This window comes from Eucalyptus grandis, chromosome 7 (genome assembly GCF_016545825.1).
Source record: "Eucalyptus grandis isolate ANBG69807.140 chromosome 7, ASM1654582v1, whole genome shotgun sequence".
In the NCBI taxonomy this organism is placed as follows: domain Eukaryota; kingdom Viridiplantae; phylum Streptophyta; class Magnoliopsida; order Myrtales; family Myrtaceae; genus Eucalyptus; species Eucalyptus grandis.
In genome coordinates, this window is record NC_052618.1 from 45226605 (window position 1) to 45240819 (window position 14215).

The 14215-nt window shown below is 39.9% G+C and overlaps 3 protein-coding genes across 4 annotated transcripts; 1 reads left to right on the forward strand and 2 right to left on the reverse strand.

The window, feature by feature from the left end:
* Positions 1 to 1332: 1332 nt before the first annotated feature.
* Positions 1333 to 2870, reverse strand: LOC104455647 (protein PLANT CADMIUM RESISTANCE 2). Its single transcript, XM_018876933.2, has 4 exons — positions 2609 to 2870; positions 2443 to 2514; positions 1807 to 2019; positions 1333 to 1689 (listed from the first exon to the last, which is right to left on the reverse strand). The coding sequence occupies exons 1-4, from the start codon at positions 2688 to 2690 to the stop codon at positions 1616 to 1618; spliced, it is 441 nt and encodes a 146-aa protein (XP_018732478.2). The 5' UTR covers positions 2691 to 2870; the 3' UTR covers positions 1333 to 1615.
* Positions 2871 to 6943: 4073 nt separating this feature from the next.
* On the forward strand, positions 6944 to 8699 carry LOC120296172 (methylsterol monooxygenase 1-1-like). Its single transcript, XM_039317852.1, has 2 exons — positions 6944 to 7116; positions 8348 to 8699. Exons 1-2 carry the CDS (start codon positions 6944 to 6946, stop codon positions 8697 to 8699), a joined length of 525 nt encoding a protein of 174 aa, XP_039173786.1.
* A 1446-nt stretch (positions 8700 to 10145) lies between these two features.
* Positions 10146 to 11541, reverse strand: LOC104455641 (protein PLANT CADMIUM RESISTANCE 2). Of its 2 annotated transcripts, XM_010070401.3 has the most exons (4): positions 11332 to 11541; positions 11154 to 11225; positions 10520 to 10750; positions 10146 to 10406 (listed from the first exon to the last, which is right to left on the reverse strand). In XM_010070401.3, the coding sequence occupies exons 1-4, from the start codon at positions 11411 to 11413 to the stop codon at positions 10333 to 10335; spliced, it is 459 nt and encodes a 152-aa protein (XP_010068703.2). In that variant the 5' UTR covers positions 11414 to 11541; the 3' UTR covers positions 10146 to 10332. The 2 variants fall into 2 exon arrangements, with proteins under 2 accessions (XP_010068703.2, XP_039172689.1); XM_039316755.1 differs by having other exon boundaries at positions 11154 to 11541.
* Between the last annotated feature and the right edge of the window lie 2674 nt (positions 11542 to 14215).

Below are 14215 nucleotides of genomic sequence, written 5' to 3' on the forward strand. Positions count from 1 at the left end.
TACCGTCAAAAAAAAAAAATCATCTAATCTAGTTATCAGTATGTTCCCTCTTACGTGAGGGCAATTATGAAGGTCTAGTAACAGTGTGGCCCTCAATATTGTGGAATATGTGCCCTCTCAATTATGAAAGATTTTACCGACAACAAAAAAAAAAATGAAAAATGAAAGATTTGTCTTTTCATCTATCTTTTAAATTATCAGTCTCCTTTTGATTGTGCAAATTAGAACGGACATTTTGGTTTTTCCTCCAATGGTGTTCGATTCCCAACGTATTTTATCACCTAGTTGATTGGCCCGACAAACATTAAAAATCTAAATTAGTTGCCAAATAGCCCAAAGACTACTCAAAAGCATCAAACTTCCTACTAAAGTTACAGTGGAAAATTCTAATCCACAAGATTGTGAATTGTAATGGGATGAGCATGAGCGACAATGATGGACCGAAGGAGTGGGTCGGTTTACCCAGTTGTAGAATAATATGCACACAATTTGCAAAGTTGCAGCTAACACATGTTGCGTGCAATGCAATGGCTAACCGAGAATTCGAGTTAACTATTGAGATGAAGATGTGATCATACTGCTTGTTGTCATCTTGAAAATCTTAGTCATAGAGATTCTCGAAAGTGATTAGCTAGATTGTTGAAAATTTGGGTTGTGTTGGTGATAACACAACCAGTTCCATGGACTCACTTAGAAATCGCACCGGATCAATAGTCCGATTCCTGGGTGGGTCTAGAAACTAGTGATTGGTTCCCAGTTCTCAATTTGTGGAACTAGCCTTTTGTGAGCGGTTTTCTGTTTTAGGGTGGAAATTGGCTCACATTAAAATTGATCACCCCTACTTTGTGCATAAAATGGTGAAAAGAGAATTTGATATAAGGAGGGAAGACACAAATTTTTCATTTGGATAACATATATAGACAATATGTCGTCCTTGGAGGGGCAGAGGCTACCACGAGTCTCCTGGGTCCGCCATGGGTCTGCCAATGAGTGCATGACCTGTATGTATCTAAATTTGAAATTATTACGTCTAGTTCCACATGGAGTAGGAAAATCTAATGAGCTTAAAAGTCACGTCCATTCACCTTAAACTCCCAGGTGTCTCGATTGATAATTCGTGTGAAGACTTGACCCATTTGCACTCTATCCAATCGATGGATGGGAGCAAGGAGTCATTTGTGTGGGTGTGAAAGGTTCGAGGTTGGATAAGAACTTGCGATAAATAAATAGAGAAATCAATCCTAAATGTTATGTAGTTTTGGTAAGATATGTTTCGTGGGGAGATCAACAACGACAAGTCTACAAAAATTCCCTTAACACAGAGACCGAATAAGCGAAAAGAATCACACATTGAACAAAGCTATCAAAAGATTTATAAGTTAACAACTCAATACTCACCCGAAAGGTCTTATACTTAATCAAACTCTTGGCACAGACCGCACCTATCAGATAAAATCAACAACAAAAGTAGGAGCTGAGCTCTGACTTTACTAATCATACAGAATGATACATGACATGTTATTCTGAGAAAGAAGTTCACTTGCAGGATCGAGCAAAGGAAAGAGAATTATATTCCTGGTCGAAGTAAGATGTTGCCCTTAAACAGCACAGAACTCTAGCGCCTCATGCCGCCTTCCACCTTTGGAGCCATTGCCACTTCTCTCTGTTGCCTGGCGTTTCCTGCCCATCCTATACACAATCCAACCATTTTAAGTCCGTACTTAATCAACACTTAAAGAAGACTAGTATGAACACTATTTTGGAAGCTAGCCGGCATGAAGTTGTTGGAGAGGAATGGGTTTTTACCCTTCTCCATGTTGAATCCGCGGCTCTTGAGCTCTCGATACTCTTGACAAAGCGCGCAGTACATGCAGCAGCAGTGGACTAAGCAGTCGTTGCACGGATCCTCCTTCAACCCGAATTCTCGTCTCAGTTTGGTTCGGTAGCAGCATGAATAGAGGCATGCGCACGAAGTCAGCCAGCAGATCAGCGTGTAGATTGCGCAGTTCATGACGCAAGCTGCAATCCAAGGTCGGATAAGTAAGCGCGAATACGTAATTAGACTTTGTTAGTTTTCCAGTTATTAATTAGCCTTTCCTAGAGGGAAAACTACTCTCCTATGTTTTCTGCATAGGTTGTCAAATCCAGAATCGGGATAAGTCCATAAAATTCGACATCACATGTCCACGGTTGAACTCTAATTAACTGGCTCTGCTTGCTCTGTGGACAGTAATTTAAGTTCTTCTTGCGCAGGCTTGATTTGTGACCCAATATTATTACAGTTTGTCCCGAACATTATCATTAGACGAAACTCCACCTATACCAAGGACTTATTCGATAAATAACCGTGTACCTGAAGTATAATCCGAGTGCAAAATGGCAATAGTATGAAGCGATCCTCAGACATATTTGCGGACACATATACAGAAGTTATATACTCACTTGTTTCCCCCTTGTCCAGAATCTCTGATATCTGTCCGAAGGTGATGCATGGGCACCAGAAGGTGATGCAGCCTGCAAGCAACACGGAGTTGCATGGATTTATTACTGGATACGTAAAAGAGAAAAAGAGAAGAAGAAGCTGAGGATATAAACAGATTTCTGTTACAGCTTTTGATGTCGTCGAAGCAGCCGCAGAGGCCAGTGCTCCAAGGGTGTTCTCCCACGTCGTGGGGTCTGGTTGAGCTCATGCTGGTGGGCCGCGGGTGGCGAAGAGATAATGCAGAGTTTCAGAGATCCGCTTCGTTTTAGGGATCAATGTGTAGGCACCCAGTGAAAAACGAAGGGTGAAGATGGACAGAGAAACGAAAAGAGCTAGTTGCACTCTAGATGAAGCTGGAATGACGAGGGGACGGACGTGATTTTGAAGACCATCGAGGACATGGTGCCTTTGCGAAAATTTTCTCTGTGATTATTTAAAAAACAAAATGTTCAAACGTCCTTCCTGTTTTACATTTTCATGAATTTCGAGTCTCTTGTTGACTTTTCAGAGCAGTAAGGACGTTTTGGTTATTCCCGTCCGATTCATAAAATGTTTTGTCACTCTTGTATTGGCCCAACATTTACAAAATATCTAAACGAGTTGCCAAACAGCCCAAAAAACTATGCATAAAAGTCTCAAACTTCCTTCTCAAGACATGGTGGAAAATGGCGTGAATTATTTGCCCTCGAACTCCTTTCGGGCATTAGGGTAACCATCGGAAAGGTCCACCGTTGTCGTGTTCGTCGAGCGAAGGGACTGCTGGCGCTGGCCTTCGCGGACTCCGTTGTCAACCGCAAGACTGTTGACCCGGCGAGAGGAACGGGTCGAAGAATTTCGTCCATTCTTCCAAGCTTTGTCCTCCGGTGAACGTGGACCGTTCCCCGCCAAGCACGCATCGTAGGAAAGCGATGTGAAACGACCTCATAAATGGTATCTAAATGACATAAATGGTATCTAAATTTTAACTTAATATATAATACAGCCTCCGTATTTTTAAATTGTTAAATAGGTATTTAAGCTTTTAGTTCATATTCAATTTAATCTCTGGAATATAAAGTTCAAAAACTATATTGAACAATTTATAAGTTATGAGGAAAATTCCAAAAAAATGACTTTTAAGACTCATTTTCTTAAATAAGGGCCCGAAGTGGACCTTATTTCAAATAAGGGCTTGAAGTAATTATACTTGTTTCAAATAAATGCCTGGGATTTGCCCTAGTAGCCATCTTTTCAACATTGAAGGGGGAGGTGAAGGGTTCAAATCCCCACATTCTCAGGGATTGGGGTGGGAACGAATTAGTTTCAGAAGAGGGTTTTGACTCCCACGCCCTGTAAGGAGGTAGGATAAAAGTCTAAAAGTGATAATTAGAATAAGAATAGAATAGATCGACAAAAAAAAAAAAAAAAAAAGCTAAAGGCCTGGTCAAGGACATTTTCATCATTTTCCTTCTCTTTTTTTTTTCTGGTTCTTCTTCCTTCTTCACTGGTGGCTGACCGGCCACCGGCGATGTCCATAAAGGGCTAAGTGGGGGCCACCCTCATGGTGTTAGTGAGGTCGGCCCTCGTTGGCCCCAAGTGAGGCTGACCCTTGCTAGATTTGGCGAGGGTGGCCTTGCCGGTGGCCGGCGAGGATGCCCACAACTAGTGAGGGCTCGACAACCCTCGCCGGCTGTGGGTGAAGGCTAACCTTGCCAACCGATGCTCGCTTAGCCTCACCGGCCTCGCAGGGGCGAGGGGGAGTTTAACATAGACGAGCCAAGAGCAAAGTCGGGGAAGCCATAACGAGGCTCTTGCTTTGGCATTTTTATAGGAGATAGTGTGTGACATCCCAATTTTCCAATTCTATTTTCAGTAAGACAGGCATTTCATCTGCGTGCGTATAGTTCTTTTCTCTAAGTTGGCCACTCACAAGAAGACTAGTCTATCAGGTGAAGCCGTTAAGGGATTCTAATGCATCAGACTCAAGAATTTGACCAGGAAGCGACCTTTCGACCGAGCTAATCTGCAAGTGTCATTATGGCACAGATTAAAAATCAATTAGAGACCGGAAATAGGTTGACTTGACAAAGGCATGTGATCAAGTGTGGGTGATTCCACCGTATCGCACAATTCTTGTTGATCGACATTGGACCGACTTTTCTATCGTTTTGGTACCCTATGTTCGTATTTGAAACCTTGAGATTACTCCAATGTGTCGAAAATGTACATTGTGGCTTGATCAACCCCAGATCAAATGCATGAAAATTTCCTAAAAACTACTCGATAACTGGACGTGCAAGATCGTCTTTGAGTGAAATTAACCGTGAAATTGAAAGTGAATTCAGAAATTGGAAGTCTTGGTGTCTCACAAATCATTTTAGAAATGTTGACTCGTCCTTAGAAGATTTTTCTTGCAAACCAAGTTTCTCGGCAAAATAATCAAAGTTGAAGGTACAAATTTATCGTTGTTGGTGATAAAAAAAATTACTTGAGGATAATTTTGTCACAGATTTATCAATTTGGGATTTTTGGTAGTCAAAAACTAATTTATAGTAAATTTATCATAAATGTACTAATTGGAGTTTTTAAAATTATTAATATGTGCCTTTTCCTCAAGGTTAACGTCGTTTTCTTATGGTCCACTCGCTTTTGTAATTCTTTTTCCATGCATGTGGTCTTTTTGTTTCCTAGTGAATTTCAGCCCCACACTGTTAATTTAAAATCATATCCAGAGGTGCAGCTGAAACTTTCCATTATTAGGGCATGATTTTTGTTTATAAGTAAAAAGCCTGGGATGGCATACCAGCTACAGCGACTCTCTCTGGCGTTGCCAGAGGTCCAGAGTAGCCCGTAATCCCCAATGGTTGCGAATTGAGGCGAGATATCTCCACTTTGTATATCCAGTACTCGAAGATCCGAGTTTTAGCGAGCATGTCACTTCTACCTTATCGAGATGCTAGCCAGTCGAGAAGTCATAAATCAAACCTTCGATTGTTGTTACTTATACTGCTCACGCAGTTTTCCATTTTGGCTGTTTGACTAATTTTTGGCACATGGTGGGTGAATTGTTTTGGTTTTTTTCCTCTAATTGTCCTATGGACAATACGTACGTCAATGCTCTGGTGTTGGTAATCCTGTAAGAGTTTTTCTAATGTGGACTAAATTAATTGATATTGTAATTTACTGTTTTTACTTCACCGTAACATAGGGTTGGTCTAAGGTGAGATAGAAGGTTTAATTAGTTACCTAATAATGCTTAATTAATAGTGAAGTTGAGGCCTCACCCGTAATGAGAGACTCACTTAAACTCTATAAATAGTCTTCATGTCTCTCCTCTAACCCTAATTCTCACATGTATCCTCACCTAAGGGCGTTTACCTAACGCTAAACGTGAGGCCGCCTCATTGAGCTAGTGATACGGAGGCGAATAGGGAGAATGAGTCATTGCGTGGATCCCCTGATAACATGTGGGTAATCCTTTTTGCTTCCGCTTTATGTTTGATGTTCGATGGATCCCAAATCAGGTGCGTTAATCTTTCTACTCAATTACGTTCTTGTTCTGGTTATGGAGATCTTGGGATTGCGCAATTTGTGTCTAACAAATCCATCACACTCGCACGTCACATAAGTTGCCAAATAGAAAAAGCCATCTCCAAGACTTCCAAACTTTGAACTCCACTACGTATTAATCGGACGTCCTTCCCGTTTTACTTTTTTTTTTTTTTAATTTTAAATTTCGAGTTCCCCTTTTGATTTTTCAGAGCAGAAAGGACATGTTGATTTTTTCCACCGATCTTGCCCGATGCACACAATATGTTTTGTCGTTCATTCTATTGGCTGGGCCATTCAAAATATCTGCATGAGCTGCCAAACAACCCGAGAAACCATGCCAAAAAGTCTTCAAACTTCGTAGTAAAGTCACGGGGGAAAGTTCCAGTGCATTGCGGTTGCGAATAGGAATGTGAGCACGACCTGTTGGAGAAGGTTACAATTTTATACTAGACTATGATTTTAATTGATTTAGTCGAAGATATTTGAAAATAAAGTAGGAAATTGTAATCGTGTTTATTCTTTCTTTGATTCTCTTTTTGTAACTATATATGTATACATGTACTCATATTATTGTCAAATCGGTATAAGTTCATAGAAGTTGACATCACATGTCCAATGTTGAACTCTAACTCTCTGCGTGCTTCGTGAACTGTCCCTTGAGTTATTCATGCGCAGGCTTGATTTGTGACCCAATATTATTAAAGCTCGTCCCGAACGTTCACGAATAAACAAAACTCGGCCTATATCAGGGATTTATTCTAAAAATAACCATGTACTTGAAGCATAATCTGAGTGCAAAATGACAATAATATGGAGCGATCCTCAGACATATTTGCGGACACGTATACAGAAATTATGTACTCACATGTCGCCCCTTTGTCCACGATCTCTGATTTCTGTCGAAAGGTGATGCATGGGCACCAATAGGTGATGCAGCCTGCAAGCAACACGGAACTGGAGTTGCATTCTTCTATTACTCGATACGTGGAAGAGAAAAGCAGAGGAAGAAGCTGGGAATATAGACAGATTTCTGTTACAGATTTTCATGTCGTCAAAGCAGCCGCAGAGGCCAGTGCTCCAAGGCTGTTCTTGCCCATCGTGGGGTCTGGTTGAGCTCGTGCTGGTGCGCTGCGGGTGGTGAAAAGATAATGCAGAGTTTCGGATATCCGTCCACTTTGGGGATTGATGTGCAGGCACCCGGTGAAAAACGAAGGGTGAAGAAGGACGAAAAAACAAAAGCTAGTTGCCCTCCAGATGGAAGCGTGAATGACTATGGGACAGACGTAATTCTTACGACCATTGAATTGAGGACGTGGTGCTTACGCGAAAATTTTTGAAGTGATTATTTCGAGTGAGTTCTTTACGAGATATTGTAAGATAAGACGAGACCGTTGACCCCGCGAGCGGGACTGGCCACGCAGTTTCCATCCTTTCTTCCAAGCAAGAAGATATACATCACACACTTGCACCTCACATACGATACCAAATAGGAAAATTCATCTACAAAACTTTGAAACGTAAAACTCTACCATGTTGTTATCAAACGCCCTTTTTTGCATGAATTTCGAGTCTCTTGTTGATTTTTTAGAGCAAAAAAGACATTTTGGTTTTTTTTCCTGTCCCATTCACAACATGTTTTGTCACTCTCGTAGCCTGACATATACAAAATATCCAGAAGAGTTGTTAAAGAGCCCAAAAAAACTATGCATAAAGGTCTCAAACTTCCTTCTCAAGTCATCGTGGAAAATTCTAATACATGAGGATGTGAATTGCCATGCGAGCACGAGCGACAATGATGGATCGAAGGAGAAAGCTAGTTGTGGCCGTCGACCGCTTAACCTTTTATGCGAGTCATGCAATTATAGAATCATATACACATGTTGCAAAAGTGTAGACATACTTTGTGCATAAAATGGCGAACCGATAATTTGAGATTAGACGGTAAGACATATATTTAATTTAAATAACATATAGAGCAAATATTTCATCCTAGAAGGAGCGGAGGCAAGAGGTGAGTGTGGTTCCTGAATAAAATTGGAAATTTGAAAATTGGATCGGAGGGAACTAATCCAGTTCCAAGTTCTAGGATATACCTAGGACCGCTTACCCTTAGCAAAGGCTACCACAAGCCTCCTAGGTCCGCCAATGCAACCATGCCCTATATGTATCGAAATTCGAAATTATTATGTCCGAGTTCCATATGAAATGGGGAAATTTTTATGAGTTTAGGGCTCAATTTGTTTGGCAGAAAAACAACTTCCATCAACGGAAAACCAAAAAACATTTTCCCTAGTTACTCTCTCTTATCTTGCACTCATCTTATCTCACACACAGCCCTAGCCCCCTTTGGTTCGAGTACTTCGCCGCCAAGTCCCATTACTTCCTCTACAGCCACAGTATTTTCTTCCACATCCTCATCTTGTCCCTCGTCCCACTCCCCATCGTGCTCTTGGAGCTTGCGCGCCCTGCCGGCTTCAACTGCTTCAAAATCCAGCCCAAGGTCTGGCTCTCCTCCAAGATTTTCAAGTGCTACAAGGACGTCATGAAGATGTTGTTCCTCATCGTCGGCCCGCAGCAGCTCCTCTCGTACCAGAGCGTGAAGGTGAGGTTCCGTCGGATGGATGGTGCGTGGGAGTGCATGCGTGCTTTCGAGTCATTTTCTAGGAATTGGATTTGTGTGGATTGAGCGTAATTTACATGACATTGTAGAAATCTGGGTTCCGATCATCACTCTAGAAGAAATTGTCACATTTTCGCCACATAGGCGATTGTCGTTTGTCCTGATTTTCGACTTTTTGACCTTTTTGACTGGGTGTCGCTTTGTCAGTATTTTTAAGAATTTTTATATTATGGTGTTGTCGTTCGATGGCCTTTATTGATGTGGGAAAAGTTGATAAAGGGGATGAAGATTAATGCAAGTTGATAGCGGCTGTCAATTATGTTGCTCTGATTTTTGCGAGGTATTGTTAGTCTAGCTTGTTTGTTGTACTTGGATGCTTCGTTCGATAAGGTTAGTGGCTTGAGTTGCTCGATGTCTAGGAGTGGAAGTCCGAGAGGTGGCCTTTTGTGGTCCGGTGCATGATTGTTGTTGCGATGGCAGATTTTCCTAAATAGAATTGGGTGTCCAAATTGTTATTTGTATATTCAATTTTGCTATGATTTCTCTCTATTTTGATTTCCTTTCCACTTTTGTATTGTGAATACTGATAATGGCTTTGGTCGTGTATGTGTGATGGTTGGCAATTGATGATGGAAATTTTGTGGTGGTCCAAGACACTCATGTGTGTCCAATGTTCTTAGTAGAAAGGGTACATATATAGTTCTAGCGTAGATGAGCTCTATCGTTTGATTCATGTAAATACGTACCAATATTTGATTGGTATAAAAATACGTGATAATGTTGATGGGGTATGGTTCATATTCCCCATCGATGGGATGGCATGAGGTCCTGCTCAAATTCTTTGCTAGATGTAGCCCTAGTTTAAGAATGAACCGAGATAAGCTTGTGTTTCGAACTCTCTTTCTCGCATTTACTCTCTATTTCCTTATGATTATACATTGAACCCAAACAAATATAAGTATTAAACTAATGATTACTGAGTTTTGGAGAGGAGTTTTGTTGAGTTTTGGTTTGGAGTGTTTCATTGTACATGGAAAACAATGGAATGAACAAAGGGAAATGTTTGCTAGTTCATTTTAAGGTATTAGCCAAATATTGAAAAATATTATTGTTTTGCTAGAAAATGGCTTCCCCAAAATAATTTTTTTTTAAATATCACATTTTTCACGAAACAAATGGAGCTATACTTTCGCATTTAACTCCCAGATGTTACAATTGATAATTCTTTTAAGAACTTGACCGTTTGCACTCGATTCATTTGACGGATGAGAGCAAAGAGTCATTTGTCGATGTGGAAGATTCAAAGCTGGGTAAGACGTTGCGATAAATAAATAGAGAAACTGACCCTATATGTTATGGAGTTTTGGTACTATTTATCTTTCACAAGGAGAGTGACAATGACAAGTCCATTATTATTCCCTCGACACAAAGACGGAACAAATGGAAAGAACCACACATTGAACCGTGCTATCAAAAGATTTATAAGTTAAAAACTCATACTCACCCTAAATGTCTTATTGTACATTCTTAATCAAACTCGATAATACAATCAGGAGCTGAGCTCCGACTTTACATATCACACAGAATAAGAATAATACATGACATATGAGAAACAAGTTCACTTGCATAACCTAGTAGAGGAAAGAGAATTATACTCTTGGTCGAAATAACATGTTGCCCTTAAATCAAGCACGGGATTCTAGCGCCTCATGCCGCCTTCCACCTTTGGAGCCATTGCCACTTCTCCATGTTGGCTCGCGTTTCCTGCCCATCCTACACACGAATCCAACCATTTTAAGTCAGTAGTTAATCAACGCTTAGACTAGTATGTACACTATTTTGGAAGCTAGCCGGCACGAAGTTGTTGGAGAGGAATGGGCTTTTACCCTTCTCCACGTTGAATCCGCGGCTCTTGAGCTCTCGGTACTCTTGACAAAGCGCGCAGGACATGCAACAGAAGTGGACTAAGCAGTCATTGCACGGATATTCCTTCAACTCGAACTCTCGTCTCAGTCTGGCTCGGTAGGGGTATGAATAGAAGCATGTGCATGGATAGGCGAATGCGACTGAAGTCAGCAAGTGGATCAGGGTGAAGGTTGCACAGTTCGCGCAGCAAGCTGCAATCCAAGCTCGGATAAGTGAGAAATATATAATTAGCCTTTGTCTGTTCTTTGGTAATCAATTAGCCTTTCTTACAGGGAAAATTAATATCCTATATTTTCCGAATGAGTTGTCAAATTGGGATAAGTTCATAAAATTTGACATCACATATCCAACGTTGAACTCTATTTAACTGGCTCTGCTCGCTGTGTACTGTGACTTGAGATATTCATGCGCAGGCTTGATTTGTGGTCTACAGTTCGTCCTGAACGTCCACTATTAGATGAAACTCGACCTATGTCAGGGACTTATTCAAAAAATAACCACGTACCTGAAGTATAATCTGAGTGCAAAAAAACAATAATATGGAGCGATCCTCAGACATAATTGCGGACACTTACACAGAAATTATATACTCACATGTCGCCCCTTTGTCCAGGATCTCCGATATTTGTCCGAAGGTAATGCATGGGCACCAGAAGGTGATGCAGCCTGCAAGCAACATGGAATGGAGTTGCCTGGATTTTTTCCTTGATTCGTGGAAGAGAAAGAAAGAGAAAGAAGAAGAAGCTGGCAATATAAACAGATTTCTTGTTACAGCTTTTGATGTCGCCGCAGCAGTCACAGAGACCGGTGCTCCATGGGTGTTCTTCGACATTGCCGGGATTGGTTAAGCTCATGCTGGTGGGCTGTGGGGGGTGAAGAGATGATGCAGAGTTTCCGATATCCGCTTGGCTTTGGGGATTGATATGCAGGCAGCCAGTGAAAAAACGAAGGGTGATAAGGACGGAGAAACGAAAGAACTAGTTCCAATCTTAGATGAAGCGTGAATGACAATGGGACGGACGTGATTTTAAAGACCATCGAGGACGCCGTCACTAGCGTGAAAGTTCCGCGTTATTTTCATTACACATAATTTGAGTCCTTGTAGTTTCTCATTGACTGCCATAGTAATATCTTCTTCTCATATACATCTTGCATCGCAAGATCCTTAATTTCCGCTTCATTTTCATTACACATAATCTGAGTGTCAAAGTTCAATTTCTTAGAAGAAAATGCTAACTTTAATGATTCATAATGAATTTTTTGACACCATTTCTCTCCATGAAATAGTTATTGACTTTTAAGCTAAATTACGTAAATTCCAGGTATCCTTATATTTTCTCGATGAGTGTAATAGTAACATTTTGTTCTCATATTTGTCTTGAATTGCGAGATCTCTTAACTTTCATGTTATTTTCATTAGACATAATTTTAGCTCATTCTTTTGGAAGAAAATGCTAATACTAGAAAAGTTTGGCCACAATTTGGTTAAACGCTTGATCTTGCGAAGTCTATAACCTTTTAATCATCTAATTTAGTTATCAATGTGTCCCTTCTTACAGGAGGGCAACTACGACAGTTTAATAACAGTGTGGCCCTCAATAAATGGAATATGTGCCCTCTCAATTCTGCAAGACTCGTCTTTTCGTTCGTCTTTCAAATTATTAGTCTCCTTTTGATTGTGCAAAGCAGAAGGGACATTTTGGTTTTTCCTCCAATGGTGTCCGATTCCCAACGGGTTTTGTCACTCAGTTGATTGGGCCGACACAAGCTAAAAATCTAAATGAAGTAGCTAAACAGCCCAAAAACTGCACAAAAGCATCAACCTTCCTACGAAAGTCAGGTGGGAAATTCTAATCCTCGAGGTTGTGAATTCTAATGGGACGAGCATGAGCGACAATGATGGACCGAAGAAGTGGGTCAATTTACGCAGTTGTAGAATAATATGCACACAATTTGCAAAGGTGCAGCTTACACATGCTGCGCACCATGCAATGGCGAATCGAGAATTCGAGGTAACAATCGAGATGAATTACCTATATGAGTTGCACTTTCAATCGAGGATAGGCAATCACCTATTCAGTTTTCACTAATCGCAAGCAAGCTGCTCCAGATTAGGACCTCCTGTACATGCCAAAAACTAGATTTAATTGGTTTACGAGGCTTGTCAAGTGCTTTGTGCGACTTCTATTTGTCAATTTTCTGGACTTGTGTCCTTTAGCTATAAAAGCTAGATCACAATCTCTTTTCCGTAAAGCTATGTCTCGATTTTGTCAGCCACTTTCAGTGGGTTTTCATGGACATCCTGGCCAAAATTATCAAACAAATTCTAAACTTATGGACTTGTGCCAATTCAATTCATAATTTTTTAATTTAACTAATTTAGTCATAAATCTCTTGTTGATTTACCAATATAGTCATTTATGATAATTTTTACTAGAAATCCCTAATCTTAATGTAGGTAGTGCCACATAGAATGGCCGATCCTAACATAGACAATTTTTGTAATTTAAAAAAAAAAATCAATTAATTATAAAAATTTTGTCCTTTTCTTTTTTTTTCTTTTCATTTACGTTTTATTCTTATAAGCCTGACGAGGCAACGCTCGCCAACTCCTGGGCCAACACTAAGACCCTCTATCAAGAAAAAGAAAATAAAAAGAAGAAAAAATTTAAAAATTTTTGAAAAGCTTTCAAAAAAATTATAAAAAGTGTCTACGTCGATGCCGCCATGCCATGTAGGACACTGGCATTGTCGGCATCTGCATCTGTGGATTTCTAGCCAAAATTATTTGAAAGAATCACGTTAGCAAATTATCAAAAAGTTTAAAATTAAATTAGCCAAACTAAAGTTTATACCTGAATTGGTATAAATATAATAAGTGGATGACTTTTTTTTCAAATTTCCCTCCTGAAATGTAGCGAGAATTCTTGTTCTATGCATCATTGATGGGTATCTTGATTTCCTCTGTGGTCTTATCATATGCCAATAGAAAATGCAGTGATCTCTGGAAATATGCAATCATATGTCCTTAAGTAAATCATAATCACCCACAAGACTGCCTATGCGAAACTTTGATATTTCCCTAATTCAAAACAGTAATTTTCGCCAAAACTATGGCTTAAATGTGAATTGGCTATACTTTCAGGTAGTCTAGACCTTTGATACCTTATGCGCAGTATAATGAGGATTTACGCTGTTGAGAATTCAGGTGGTATGGTCTTATTCAGTACGAATACCATTAGGAGAAATTAGACAAAATACACAAATTGGAGATTAAGATATGTAGGTTTGGAAATTAGAGGGTGCAAGGTGCAATCTAGAGAGAATGAGATTGGTTTGAACAGATTTTTCTCCCTTTCTTAAGTTTATGGAGACACAAGATTCGATTGAATTCATTGTTTCAATTATCCATTTCAAGTGGAAAATTTATCCAATCAATCATGAATCTATTATATATCAATTTAATTATAAATTTTTAAATTTTTTCAATTCAATTCTAAATTTTTACACTAAATTTCAGTATAATCTTTCCGATCTATTTTCATCCCAAAGAGGGTCCAATAACAGATGGCTGTCATATATGACATACCGTCGTATCAATAGTTTTCGAAATCTCAAAAATGGATTTCGTTCATACGTAACGTGAGTATTATGAA

What these genes read in the sequence shown, in the direction of transcription:
- LOC104455647 (XM_018876933.2), bottom strand. Translation starts at nt 2,690, where the DNA reads ATGAGCTCAACCAGACCCCACGACGTGGGAGAACACCCTTGGAGCACT. An exon ending in TCTGGACAAGGGGGAAACAA is followed by an intron (nt 2,020 to 2,442) that starts GTGAGTATATAA and finishes CTTGGATTGCAG; the next exon opens with CTTGCGTCATGAACTGCGCA. An exon ending in CGGATTCAACATGGAGAAGG is followed by an intron (nt 1,690 to 1,806) that starts GTAAAAACCCAT and finishes GATTGTGTATAG; the next exon opens with GATGGGCAGGAAACGCCAGG.
- LOC120296172 (XM_039317852.1), top strand. Translation starts at nt 6,944, where the DNA reads ATGCAGCCTGCAAGCAACACGGAACTGGAGTTGCATTCTTCTATTACT. An exon ending in CTGTTCTTGCCCATCGTGGG is followed by an intron (nt 7,117 to 8,347) that starts GTCTGGTTGAGC and finishes TCTCACACACAG; the next exon opens with CCCTAGCCCCCTTTGGTTCG.
- LOC104455641 (XM_039316755.1), bottom strand. Translation starts at nt 11,391, where the DNA reads ATGTCGAAGAACACCCATGGAGCACCGGTCTCTGTGACTGCTGCGGCG. An exon ending in CCTGGACAAAGGGGCGACAT is followed by an intron (nt 10,751 to 11,153) that starts GTGAGTATATAA and finishes CTTGGATTGCAG; the next exon opens with CTTGCTGCGCGAACTGTGCA. An exon ending in CGGATTCAACGTGGAGAAGG is followed by an intron (nt 10,407 to 10,519) that starts GTAAAAGCCCAT and finishes ATTCGTGTGTAG; the next exon opens with GATGGGCAGGAAACGCGAGC.